The following is a 14,746-nucleotide window of genomic DNA, read 5'->3' as shown; positions in this document are numbered from 1 at the left end:
GATGATTAGAGTTGTGGCAAAAATGTCAATATTTGGGAAACCCCACTTTTCCCAATGTCCAAATATAATGATGGCTGTAGACATCATTTGTTTGAAAGAACCTGAATCTCTCTGCTTAGCTGAATTGCCAAGATGTTTAATTTTCCTGGAGAAACTGAAAAAGAAGGCTTCTTCCTCTAAGATTTGTCAAAGACAGCACATCCACTGCTCGGCACAGGGAGGGTGACCTTGTACTCTCTTGGTTTTGGATACACCCTAATGGAGTTATATCAATTTAAAACATTACCAGAGTCTTCGCTACCATCAGTGATTCCTGGTTCTGAAGACCTCCAAATATTGCTAGAAGCTTTTAGCAATTAATATGAAGAGTTGACTTTCCTCAGGTCTATTTCTCTGACATATGTAAATTATCTAAAGACCTAAAGTTATTCCCCAATCTTCCTGTGAAGCATCTGCAAAAAGGAAAAGGTTGGGATTTTCAGATTAAAAAAAAATCCGAGATAACAACCTTCGATTGTCCCACCAACTCAACCAATGAGGTTGTTTTTTTATTTAGATTGGGTCTAATCACACATTTTCTTCCAGTGTAGATCAAGGTGAAATTGGAAAACCCTCATCTTTACACTCCATCGGAATAAATTTTTCTTAGGAAGCCATGGTACCTAGCAGCCTCATCCACATCTGATGCGACATAGACTTCATCACTTGAACTTTTGCAACAAAATATAAAAGAGCCGAATCCTTTTCTCAGATGGAAAAAAAAAACTACTGATCTCAACATTCCTTATACAGAATCTTCCAAGAAGGAACTAAAACAGACTTCTTCAAATTGACCAAGATCCTCAAGTGATCGAGTAACCTGAGCAACCACACTTGACAAGCCTGAATCCTTTTCAATGAATATATAGAAAATAGCCAATCGTCCAAGAACTCTTACCCTAAGAATTCTTATCCATTTCAAGATGGCAGTCACCATCCTGGTGAACACATGAGAGGCTGTTCTGAGACCGAAACATAACTACTTCAATTGGTAAATCATTGACCTGTTGGCAAAACAAAGGTATTTTCTTGAATCGAGATGAATCGAAATGTGAAATATGCATCTGAGAGATCTACTGAAAATATCCTATCTTTTTTCTTCATTGGCCCCAGAAACGTCTACGAAGTTTCCATCAAAAATTTTGTGAGAACTATAGACTTCTTGTGGGTCTAGAAATGGTCTCAAATCCTCTGAAGCTTTGCAGACTTGGATTAACTAGTTGTAAAACCCAGGACCCAATTTTAAGAGCTTTTCTATAACATTTTTTTTTGGAAAATTCACAATTTATAGTTTCAAAATCTGAGCCTTTGCTTTATTTTGAAGATAACTCAGATACGGAACTAGTTCCTTGAACAATGGAGGATTGAAGGTTAGAGGAACCTGGTAACATTCTTTGACTACAGCTAGCACACACGGATAAGACTGAAGGTTTTACCAAACATGATAGAAATTGGAAAACTATTCCTCCTACTGGAATTCGCTGGGATGGACCATCATAGTGTTTACCAGTAAGATCTTCAGGTCTGGTTAGCAACTATCAGAGTGGAATCCTGATACTCTACCACTGATATGAAAGGAACTCCTTGGTGCAGTCCTATGGAGATTGAAGCTGTTAGCTTAAAAGTGGAATTGTAGGTATTCCTAGAAAAAGACCTCAAAGCATCATGAGTCCTGGTATTATCTTGAACAACTATTTTAACAGTTGTATCTACATCTACAAAAGACCCCAAAATGGGAGAAGAAATGAGTGAATGTTTATGCACCTAAGAGACTGCCACCACTATAGAGGCATGTACCTGTTCTCTTAATCATAAAAGATACAAAGGTTAATACAACCTCGGAAGCCCCATCGGAAACAGTTTTACGTAAACAAGTCACATAATCCTAAATTAAATTCAAATCTTGATGGACTGTATAATTCTTTGTTTCTAATACAAAAAGTATATAAACTTTTTATGTGAATAATGAAAGAGCAGCCATACTCACCACAGTCTTTCTCATCTGAGAAGTCACCACAATCATTTGTAAAGTCACAAACAGCTGCTTTAGGAACACATACTCTGTTGTCACACCACACATAATCTGGAGGAAGCTCTTCACAAGGGGAAGGTGGCCAACAATTTTCCATGCTGACTTCATCAATTGCAGCAACTACCTCTTTTCCAGGCTCTTCTGTAGCTTCAATGATAATTTGATAGAGGGATGATATACTACCAATAGGCAGTTGAAGCTTCTGCCAATCTTCTTGGGAGTTCTGCACATGGAATATCTTCGTGAAGTCTGCAGAACCATGGTCTAGGTAGATGTTCATTTCAGGACCTGTAATAAAAGAATGGATTTCAATATGATTCTACTCCCCAACACTACTTAATACAAATAAAAACTGAAACTATATAGTTCTTTATTATTCTTTCTATGTGAAATTAAGATTTTTTTTTTTCAATATTTGCACTTCTCAGGTTATTATGAATAAAACTGTTTCGGTCTATTTCTTCTTCAATTGTACAAATACAGTAAATGGCTTATTGATAAATTCTTCTAAGATTTTCGGTAATCAATCCATGCTGAAGAAGGGTTCTAATTCCTTCATTTTGCATTATTTCAAGTATTGTTCTCTTGCCTAGTCTTCAGCTACTGAATCTCATGTTGATTTGTTAAACAAGAACTTTGTCTATACAATTTCTAATTCCTAGCACTGTTTTTGAGTTAGTTCCTTATGCATATTGCACAAGATTTTTCAAAATTCTGACCATCCTTTGCATACTGATATTCCCATATTGTATCATTCTATACAAAGTACTAGGTATGCAGTTAATTTCAACAGCCATGTCTTCTACATCATAAGGCTCAATATTACACAGTAGTCTAGAAGTTTTATTCCAGCTGTGATCAGATTGTGGAGTAATCTTCCTAATCGGAAAGTTGAATCAGTGGAACTTCTGAAGTTCCTTACTGCAAATGTTTTAATGTTGAACAGGCTGACATAAGTCTCTCATCATAGTTTATATAAGACAGATCTATTTCATCATTATTAATGATCTTAAAATATTAATTATTCATTACTTTTCATGTGCTTCATTTATGTCCTTATTTTCCTTCTCACTGGGCTATTTTTCCCTGTTGGAGCCCTTGGCTTATAGCATCTTGTTCTTCCAACTAGAATTGTAGATTAAATAGTAATATCAATAATATGCAATAGATTCCAGAGAGTAGTTGTTGATGGGCACCACAGTGACTAAGAAATGTAATATCTGGCGTTCTTCAATGTAGAGTTCTTACCCAATTATTTTTCATACTATATATGCATATTATGTGGTTTGGCCTAGAAAACAGATTAGATGCATATGCAGATTATACTATTCCCTTTGCATCAATTCAATTTGCTATTTCTTTATTCCCTTTCCTCACTGGGTCACTTTCCCTGTTGGAGCCCTTAGGCTTGCAGCATTCTGCTTTTCCAACTAAGTTGTAGCTTAGAGGATGATGATGATGATGATGATGATGATAATTGTATTAAAATAAAATCAACTACCTTCCAAAAAAGGAAAATTTACGTAAATCACTTGTGAACACAAAAGATACTGGCTTGAAAAACATATGCTCATTTGATTTGAGGGAAAACAGACTAAGATGATCAAAATCAAATGTGAAACTATACGATTAATCTGAATGAAAATCATGGGAATACTATAACCACCTGAAAGAAAATTGGAGACAGTTTCTTTATATTCAAGTAAGGCAAATAAATGAAAAAAAAATCATGGATCTATCATGTAAATCCTCTTCATTTGTACTGTACTTGAATTGGTATAAAAAAATTGTCACTACAAAGCGCTTGTATAATATTCAGTAATGAATTGTGCTGCTTGACCAATTCTGCCCCCATCTTAATAATTTAATGAAACACAAAACTTACCTGAACCTTCAGGAGCATACAGTTTATAATCCACATGCAATGAACATGCCTGATGAGTGGGCTGAAGCAAGCGAGTAATAATCCTTGGGCTATTCAAAGATCTGCCATCTTTCCTGGCTACCTCCATGTGGAACTTGTGAGGATCTTCCGGTAATGGAGCATCTGTGACAATAATGGAAGCTATAATAATAATAACAAAATAAGAAACAACAATTCCAATATCACCCTTACTACCATGAGCAACAATATTATTACTACTAATTCCAATAATAAGACACTCAGTACATGGAAGGAACACATTTTTGGAATGTAGTATTTAAGCAAATGTACTATATATCACCCTTCTGTACTTAAGTTTAGTCTAGTGGTACTTCAACTGTTTTCCAACGAAACAAAAAAGTATCTTTTTACTTTCTTTCCTTAATTACCGAAAAATGATTATGCATCGATTACAACAGCTACTCAAGCCTCTAATAAACCCAGGAGTTTCTGCTATAATTTCTAATCATACAGTCAAGTCGGTAAAAAAATAAAGCTTTTGGGCTTTCTGGAAAACCTTCCCTGGTCTTTAAACAGAATAATAACATAAGTGAATATGTTTATATGTTTTTTTTTCACCATCATCATCAGCTGTTTTGCTAGTGCAGCGCAGAACAAAGGCCTCAGACATGTCTTTCCACTTGCATCTGTTTATGGTCTTCCAATGCTAGTTCACACCTGCAAACTTTCTTTAGTTCGTCAATCCATTGTCTTATCTTCCTTCCCCTGGGTCTTTTGCAATCTTTAGAGACCCATTCTGTAATTCTTAATGTCCATCTATTATCTGTCATTATCTTTATATGTCCTGCCCATGTCCATATTTTTTCTTACAAGCTGTTAGAATATCCTCTATTTTAGTTTGCTCTTGTATCCATGTTTCTCTTTTTCTATCTCTTAGTGTTATTCTCATCATTATTCTTTCCATTATTCTTTGAGTTGTAACTAGCTTATGTTCTAAGGCTTTAGTAAGGCTCCAGGTTTCTGATGCATAAGCTGAAACTGGTAGGACCATCTCATTGAATACTTTTCTTTTTAGAGAAAGTGGCATTTTACATTTCATAATTGCATTTTGTTTACCAAAAGCTCTCCATCCCATGCTTAGCATTCTTTTAATTTAGGTCTCATGTCCCGGGAAAACACTTATTGTTTGTTCTAAGAGTGTATAGTATATTCATTAACAATCTCTAGAGATTCGTCCATAACTCTTATTTGTTGTCCCTCTGCATTTTCATAGAACATTATCTTAGTTTTACTCATATTAATTTTCAGTCCTACATTTCTGCTTTTTCTATCCAGATCTTCTATCATCTTTTGTAATTCCTCCCATGATTTTATTTACCATATATCAAACACCAATTTCTACCATTCATCTTTAGCTTCCTGAAGAAAGGGCTAACAACTCTATCTTCCAATATAGTACCATTTTATAATTACTGATATCCTTTAGCTAAAGTCCTACACAAGTTTCAAAATCATCAGCAGTATCATTGATAATTTAACTCGTTAAGATCTACAGGTGATCCTCTACTCTGTCTCACCAAGCCTCTCTAAATTGCAAAGAGGAGCTTTGTGATATGGTTCTGTATTGACTGAATTATTCAACTTTCTATCAAACAACTCTATATTAGCTGTATGCTTTGTGATATGGTTCTGTATTGACTGAATTATTTAACTTTCTATCAAATAACTCTATATTAGCAGTATAAAACATTACTAATATTGATCAGCTTTCTATTTTTCAAATAATACATAACAAAGAAATATTTTTCTCCCTACACTTCCTTGCATTGGAATCACTAAACAGTTTAAAAACATGTTATACTAAACCTTATGAAAATGGTTCAACTACTGTAAACCCAAACACTAAAGTTCATTTCCTTACCTGAAGTTATGTCTCTGGATCTAATCAATAAGTGAATGAAAAAATTGTGTTGTTCTTTTATTCTTAGGAGGAGGTTATTAAAAAGTGGAGTTAGTACTATATTACTTTAGAGATAAAACTATCATAATAATAACAATAATAACAATAATTGCGGCAATGATAATAATTATAATATAGCAATAATGACCATAATATCAATGATGGTCAAATAGGACTATCAATTTACCTTTACCAAACCAAATTTAATAATAGTATAAAAAAAGAATACATAGTTAATTACAATCCCATTACACATTTCATACATTAGGAATTAGAAACTAACCATCATCAATTCGTAACCACCAAAGCATTGCAGGGTCCTCTAAGGTATCTGAATCCTGCCAACCACACATATCTTCGGTGAATGTGCAAGAAGCACACATTCTCTCATCACTTTGGTCTTCACATTGCACAATGTAATCACATACCTGAAGTTATAAAACATTTAATATCCTTGAAAAAATAAAGATATTAAAAAGGAGAGGAAACCAGAAGCAATTTTCAAATGAAGCATTATCATTAAAAAATACAAAGAATCAGTAATGATATTCAAAACTAAACCGAAAGAGGTATCCGGTCAAGAAAATATCCTGAAACCCGACACAGCATTGTAATTTACCAATCAGACCTAATTCTGTATATTTGACTTAGAATAAAAATAATCTTTTCAATTTCTTGATCTCACAGACATAAGTTTTCTAAGAATTACAAATAAAAATATAAGTAATTAATTCTTAAACTAAAAAATATATGCAGACTGAATTATGAAAATAATGTATTCAACAAACATTGCTCTCCTTTCATTAATCATAAATCATTTGGACTTATAGTGTTAGGGAAAACTACTGTATGATGATGTTTAAAGAATGCTATCTACTGAAGAAAACAAATTATTTTTCATCATCTACCACTGTTTAAAGATATAAGAATATTTGGAAAATTGTATACACACAAACTATAATTACTTTTATGTTATTCTTATTCTCATCACATATTACCTGATCAGCCGGAATGCTCTGCCCATCACGGCAATAGAAAACGGTTGAATTTGTCATACATGTGCCCTCATAGAGCAATATGTCATCCACAGCTAATACATTCAAGTAGTTTGAAACTCCCTTTGCTGTTAATGTCAGCCACTGCCTTGGCATAACATCCAACTGAACCTGTACAAAATCAAAGGAAAACTTAGCAGAGGCTTCAGGTAAACAAAATTAAAATAAACGAGTGTGTTAATATGATCATGTGTGAAAGCATCTATGTGTGCATATCACTTGCACAAAGGAACATGCAACATGCATATTATTAAATTTCTTTGCAAGTGTGAAGTACGGAGTAACATGAGCAATATGCAATAGACTAGACTCCTTCAGCTTCATGCACCTAAATAGATGCATATTCTACTTTTGCAAAATAAACAGTCCTTACTCACTATCAGAATATGCACCTCTCCGTGATTCTTATTTTATCTTTTCCCTTATTCTATTATAGTTAAATATGCACTGCAGAATAGCAATGAAGGATTAACTTGCTTACAAAGGTTATATTTATTCAAGAGTTAATTTCTACTAGTACATTCTTATATTTCCACCATGTTACACAATACAACCTTATTCGAGATCATTAGATTCCAATACTCCCACGGTTGTGAAATTCCATGGATGATAGGTGACTTAAATTTCCTTCTATTATATACAATACAGTACTCACAATATCAATATTACCACCTCTTTTTTCCTTTCTCTTTCTCTCATATGCGTAAATGGCTTTTAATGACCAATAATACACTAAAATATTTATCTTAAAAACATAAAAGTACTGTATACATACTACATATTGCTGTAATAGTAAAATAATTCTGTCCAATATGAAGATGATATGATGATAATAACAAAGGGGTTTTGACAGGAAAAACCTATTTTTGGAGAGGTGTTGTGTGGTCTCTAAGAACTTTCCTGTGAAATGGTTGAACAGGGATTCCAATATGACAAGAAAATACAAACGAAATATGTCCTTCCCACTCCAGGGATAATGTATCAATGTACACAGTACTGACTTAGTGAGTACAAGGAAGACCTATGGATTCAGCCTCAACTGAGTCTATTACAGTACCTCTTATCCTGAAACACATGGAACACACAATGACACACCACCGAGAACCAATATTGATACTGGAGCCAAGGCTACCTGGTCGCTAATATGCACTCAAGAACAGTACTATCTTTTATATTTAGACTAAGGCTCATATGCCTCCCTTCCCTACACAAAGCTAGGGAGGAGGGGGTCCTTCAGGACCACACAGCACCTTCCTCAAAATAGATATTTCCTATGTCAAAGCCCATATTTGGGGGTGAATGTGATGTGTAGTCTCCAAGAACTACTACCAGTGAGAAAAATTAGAGCGGATTCTTGTACCTTAACAGTCAATCAGCTCCAACCAAGCAAACTATTAGTTCCTGCACACCTGGTTTACATCAAATAACCTGGCAGGGAGCTCGATGCCCATCATGGTTAGTCTGTTGAGGGGACTGGATGAGAGGTTTCCTCTTTGGTCAGGTTACCTTCCGTAGGTGCTACAGATGAGGCGAGCACCATGCATGCAAGTTTTACAGCTTGGATTTGCTTCAGGTAATATTTTATGAATACTTTACATTTAGACAAACCTGTAAAGCTCTGTATGTCCTGAAATTACATATTAACAAAAAATGACAATAAGGAAACCCTTTTTCTCGCATCTTGGGTTTCAGGAATGATGAGAAGGTCTGCCTTTTTGATGAGGGAAGTCATTAGAATCTGGATATCCCTTGTAGAAAGGGGCCTCTTGGTCTGGATATTTAAAAACAGATTACCTTCTGCAGGCATGGATCTCTGCAAGTATGACTGCAGAGATCCATGATGTAAAGAGTATCCTGTCACTTAAAAAGGATTTTCATTTTTGGTTAAAAATAATAGGCCATGAGTCAGAAACAAGAGGCAGCCATGAGTGATGGTGAGAAACTCCTGTTCTTTATGTACTGCTGCAAGTTCCTTGACTTTGCTCCCAATGCTAAAAATATAAAAAAATAGTCATCTGGTGTAACTTTTTGAGGGAAACAAGAATGACCTAACTTGGTTAAAAATTAAAGCACTTTATCAAAAGACCATTAGACTGAAGGAGTTTGGAATGGTCATTACAAGGTAAAAAATTGTGAAATCTTGTAGAACATGTCCAAGCCTAAATCCAAGTTAAGGCCTCCTTGAAAATTTGTGTCAATGCAAATTTCTATGATAAGATTAGTGACAATTGAAGTTTCCTTTCCTCAGAGAGGTGGACTGGAAAGGAAGCCAAACTGGAATGGAAGCCAAGAAGTAGGGGGTTATCCAGCATGGGGACCTATCTTTAAGGAAGTTCATCCATGCTTATCTTACCAGCTGGTATTGTCTGGTTGAGGTGGGCCTCTTACATTTCATGAGATATGTCATTGTATACTGAAAATTATTCTCTGTAAATACGGGAGAGAAAATTAAAGCCTGCGGATATATCCCGATTCCATACAATGATATAGTAGTACTGATTGAAGAGTGTGTGACGTTTGCCTTACATGCTTATGTATTAGAAACCATGGGCTGTTGGGCCACTGTGGCGCCACCAGCACTAATTTTCCTGAAAATTCTGGAAGGATCTTCAAAATTCTTCAAAATCATACTCATTGGAAGAAACAAATTGAAGGCATCTCTTGTTGCTTACTGGGGATCCACATTTGTAGCTATGTAAAGTGGAAGTTTACGATTCTCTTTTGTTGCAAACAAATCCAATTGGAGGTAAGGTATAATTTTGAGGATGTCCTGGAACTAGCCCTGATTCCATGTCCATTCCATGTACAGGGTTGTCTGTCTGGACAGGAAGTCCACTATCACATTGAGGTAGCTCAAAAGAGCTTCATAATTGGGAGAATCACTGGACTAAGAGCTATCGAGAAGTCTCCCTCCTTCATGAAATAACATGCTGCCATCTGGTTTTCTATAAAAAAAATTTTATCTAAAAGTTCTTTCCCAAACTGAAGTTCTTCAATGTCACAAAAACTGCCACTAGTTCCAACACCTTTATGTTAAAGACTGCAAATAGTGGGATCCATTTCACATACACACAAGTCTCCTCTGAGTGACCTCCTCAGCCCAATTTTTGATGCATCTGTATGAAGGACCAGGGATACTGTGGAATGGAAAAAAAGAACCAACATGAAGGAGCTTGGTGAGTTCCAAGGGCTGAAGATTCTTTGGCAGCAACCAAGTAACTGAGATCGCTTACTTCAAAATCCCCTTCGAGCAATTCCCCTCAACCTGGTCTTCAGAACTGGAAGACTATTGAGTCAAACTGAAGGAGGCCCAAGATCTTCTCCATCTGAGGCCTAATCTCAATTTTTTAAAATTGACCAACAAGCCTATGTATTAAAGAATTTGTGGGACCCAACTTACATATGAGAGGCATAGCTCTCTTGTCTCCACTCAGACAAGCCTGTTGTCCAAGTAGGCAATAATATACACTCCCTGACAGCAAAGAAGTTTGGTCACTACCTTTGCCAATTTTATGAACACCCTGAGATCTATATTGAGTCTATAGGGCATCACTTGGAACCTGTCTCTTACCAAGCCAAAACCTTAGGTAAGACCAGAAGTGGGGGCTATATGGATGTGCCAATAGGTAACTTTGAGATATATAGTACAGGTCAAAACCATTAGGAATAGTAACTGGGGTACATGTGTAACGGACATCACCTTGAATGCATCACATCTAAAATGTTTGTAGAGATGAGACAAGTTGAGGATCATTCTTCTCTCACAGGATTCTTTCTTTGGCACAGTAAAAAGTCGGCCATGGAATTCAAGAAAATTACATATATCTATGGCTCCTTTTCCTCAGCTTTTTCCTGACAAAGGAGTCAAGTTCTACGATTTTTCCCTGAAAGAATTTGTTATAGGGCAGTTTGAAGGTCCAAAACCAACCCAAACCTTTCGAAATTATGCTCTGTCCCCACCAAGAAAAAGTCTAACATTCTTGAAAATGGAGACGATCCTACATCTGTGGATGTTCATTGTTGAAGTTGTTTACCCCCTTTGAAATGAACCCACACCCATCCCTTCTCTCAGGTGCCTCCAAGTGCTCTGTTTTCTCTGACTAAATGCCAAGCACCCAGGGATTGGGGTTCTGTCAATGAAGCTTTGGATTGTTGCCTTCTATGCCCCCCACGAAAGAACCTGTTTGCTGAGGGATTGGGGTTCTGTGGTCAGGGCACAATCGGTATCAGTACATTGAGCAGCAAACAACCAAACTGACTGTAAAAGATACAGTACCAGGAAATTTTTGGTAGAGTTTAACATATCTTATGTTATCTTGTAATATGTATTAAGTGTTTCTTTGAAAAAAAAAATAAGAGCAATTTTTTCATTAACAGATAAGAAAATTATAAGAAAATTATTTTTTCAACAAACCACCAAATCTCAGGGTCATGCTCACTCAATAAGAGGAAGGTAGGAAGGGGTAGGGGAAAAGTGGTGTACTGTAGGAGAGAGGAAGAGGAAGGAAAATTAGTCACATGAAAGTTTTTGTTGTAAGGCAAAGGACATACTGTTCACTGAAATAAACATTAACATGTAAATAAAAGAGATGACAAGATAAATGAAAAGGAAATATAAGAGAGGGAAAAATGGGAGAAACCCTTTAGCCTTTGGGCCAACATTCCCTTTGCTTGATATGTTTAGGAGGCATTATTTAATAGCAGCCTACTCTACTGAGGGGTCTGCAGACCAGCAGTTGAATGTAAAGCCACCCATTTAAAAACTTTGCCCCTCTGCTTCCTGGTTTAGCGGCTGTGTATGAGTTAAATTGTCAGTGTATATTTCTTATAAATATATCAATATTTAAATACTGTATAATTAAATCCATGATTAAGGAGGTATTACTGTACTAATAAATTTTGCTTTCAACTGAAATTCAGCTTTTTTCTGCACCCCTTTATTATTTTCTTATATATTGAGGGGGAAAAGTCTCATCCTTGGATAATGAAGTCTGTTTTCATGGCCTCTGAAGCTGTCAGAGCTTGCTTGGTGAGATCATCTCATCTTTGGTTTATTCATTAAAAAAATATTGAATTTCCATAATAATAATAATAATAATAATAATAATAATAATAATAATAATATTAATAATAATATAACAAAATATCAATAATAATTTTACTATAACTATAATATTAATAACAATAATGAAAAAAAAATTATGAAAAAACAGAAATATTAAACGTTGTGTATTCTAACCATCTGTAAACAGTCTATCTGCACTGACGCAAGTCTAATAATCTAGCGATACTTATAGGGCATATATTAAATACAACAGCAGCACCAAAATATTCATAACTCACATTAACATTTTGCCAGCGATATCCAGTTGATTGATCTATATTCGCCAGTGTTAATCCCCCAAAATCAGTCATCAAGCTTAGCTTCAGTGAGCCAACCTAGAAAAAAAATCAACGGTGCTAATATACAGTATTTCATATAACATAGTCCATCAAAAATAATCTTTAAGTCTGCTCATTTGCAATAATACATCATTTCAATAGTAACTATTGTACGAAAATTAATTAATTAAAGAAATGTAAGAAGATTAAATATAAATGTATGTAACAATATTAAGGGTTATAAGTTTCAAGCCAGCAAAAACAAAACAGTAACTTTGTGACAATAATACTTACATTTTCACCAAACACATGAACCCACATTGATAAACACGAGTGCTGGAAAACAGTAAAGCCTTCAGATATAATTGAGAAGGTCAAGTCTTCAGGACTTAGGTCTTTGCTATCATAAAAGTACAGGTAGTTTCCATATGGAGTACCAGTTGTGTGGTCATGTGCTGGGGCATATACTTTTCCTTCCATCTCTGATTGGTCATCTCCCACTTTGCCTATTTGTAAAATGGTTGGAAAATATTATTTTAGTAAAATGATTTATCACTGCTTATATCAACATGACACGAGATTTTGATGTTCAACAATAGAAAAGATTTTTTATGTACCCTCCTCTCTGGGACTGCCAGTGTGGGAACCCAAACCCAGGGAAGAGCGTGAAGGGTTCCTACCCCTGGCAGAGCAACAACCTACCTTCTTGGTCTTTAAAATTTGAAATCAAGAGACCTCCATTTATACATTTAACATTTGTAATGGGGAGTAGGGCCACCATGTGACTGAGAGATATCAAAACAATTTTTTCTTTAAATTGCTTTTGATGAATTTTACCTCAACATCACATTGCTAACTATAACCTTGACACAGTAGTGTGCAAGTGGTAATAGACAACAAACTTAAAAGTCAATTTAAATCTTTATCAGTTGTTCATATCTCCTCTAATATTACACCCTGTAAACATTCAAGCATACAACCTAATAATAAAAGGAACCCTGCATATACATTTTGCTACTTTTCAATTTTCAAAATTAGGGCCAAAGCCTAAGCCTATCTATCATCTTAAGCATCCTTAACTCTCTGCCACACCTTAATCATAAAATGCAATATCATAAAAAATGTGATTATGTGAATTAGTTTCTAAAATTAGTAAAACTGTTGAGTTTCTTGACTATTATAAATATTAAAAGAGAAAATAATATTAATAAAATGGTTTGACTTGGCTTTATCATAATGAAAATCATTTCCATAAAAAAGCAAGTCCTTCAGAGTGCCTGAGATAGTTGCTCTAACCCCTATATCTTTGGATGAACTAATAATTCTTGTTACATTCATAGCCTGCTTAGCTAGCAATAGCAGAATCAGCTGAGGAAAAACAGTGTAGGGTTGAGAATTGTAAGTGGGTTGTAAGATGTCCATCCCTAATGATGCTAAACTATAAAACATTCCAGCTTCTGAACGCACTCTTGAAATGCACGATTCGTATGGTGGGGGGTTAATGAATGACCATTTCAACAATTTCTCTGATATACCAGTGGTTAAAAACAAATGAAGACAATATTTTCCTTTTCTTGATCCTGCGGCATATCAACCACCAAAAACCCTTGAGTACTAGATTCAAGTAACACACTTGCAAAAAAAAAAAATACTCTATGTTTAAGACTCATTTAAATCCTTACCACCTTCAGGAAACAAGAAGAGTAAGTCATTTCATTTAAATTATAACAATGGTATCTTGACAAAAAAATTTAATCTGTTCCAGGAGCAAGCTAATAACCCAAAATATTATAAACCCCAAAACTTTTCCATCAAGAAATAAAGGGAATTCCCTTGAAGCTTTTCACATCTTCATAAATACTCGTATACCTCATATTTAAAGATTTTTACTGCTATTTAAAGAAGAAATCGTTACCCCTAACATCAGAAATGAATACAAATTAATAAAATACAACAAAGAATAAAAACATTGACAAATTAACATGCAAATGAACATCTGAAACATGATGCTACTGAGGAACTTTTGTAGAAACTTTCTTGCAACACTAAGAACTAAGGGAATCATATGATATTCTACACCATCCACACATGAAATACAATGTTGCTTAAAAGCACTTACAATTATCATAAAAATCTTTGCCATACTTAATCTATTTGTTTAATTATAAGTAGATAACTGTATATGCACTTATCATAAAGGACGCAATCCTATTAAAAAAAATAAGATATTAGAGATTGCTCATTGCCTCTAGTAGGATCCTTATAATTTCCTGTTTGATGTAGAGTTGCATTTAAGGAGGGGAAGGTTGGAGCAGACTTCAGTGTACAGCAAAATATTCATAAGACAAAAGATTCTTTCATGATATCATATTCAAATAATGTTGGGAAAAATG

At 34.9% G+C, this 14,746-nt stretch overlaps 1 protein-coding gene across 1 annotated transcript in view; it reads right to left on the bottom strand.

Annotated features, from left to right (window-relative positions):
- Positions 1-14,746, bottom strand: part of LOC137630420 (MAM and LDL-receptor class A domain-containing protein 1-like) — a 211,480-nt gene that overhangs the window by 130,658 nt on the left and 66,076 nt on the right. The window contains exons 33-38 of the mRNA XM_068361880.1: positions 12,648-12,859; positions 12,315-12,410; positions 6,915-7,082; positions 6,200-6,344; positions 3,957-4,118; positions 2,027-2,359 (exon numbers count right to left, since the gene is read on the bottom strand). Of these exons, the coding sequence (XP_068217981.1) occupies positions 2,027-2,359; positions 3,957-4,118; positions 6,200-6,344; positions 6,915-7,082; positions 12,315-12,410; positions 12,648-12,859 (1,116 nt within the window). The remainder of the gene's footprint in view (positions 1-2,026; positions 2,360-3,956; positions 4,119-6,199; positions 6,345-6,914; positions 7,083-12,314; positions 12,411-12,647; positions 12,860-14,746) is intronic.

Source organism: Palaemon carinicauda, chromosome 38, assembly GCF_036898095.1.
Source record: "Palaemon carinicauda isolate YSFRI2023 chromosome 38, ASM3689809v2, whole genome shotgun sequence".
Taxonomy (NCBI): domain Eukaryota; kingdom Metazoa; phylum Arthropoda; class Malacostraca; order Decapoda; family Palaemonidae; genus Palaemon; species Palaemon carinicauda.
The sequence above is the reverse complement of the archived record's forward strand: the minus strand, read 5'-3'. Positions and strand labels throughout refer to the sequence as shown.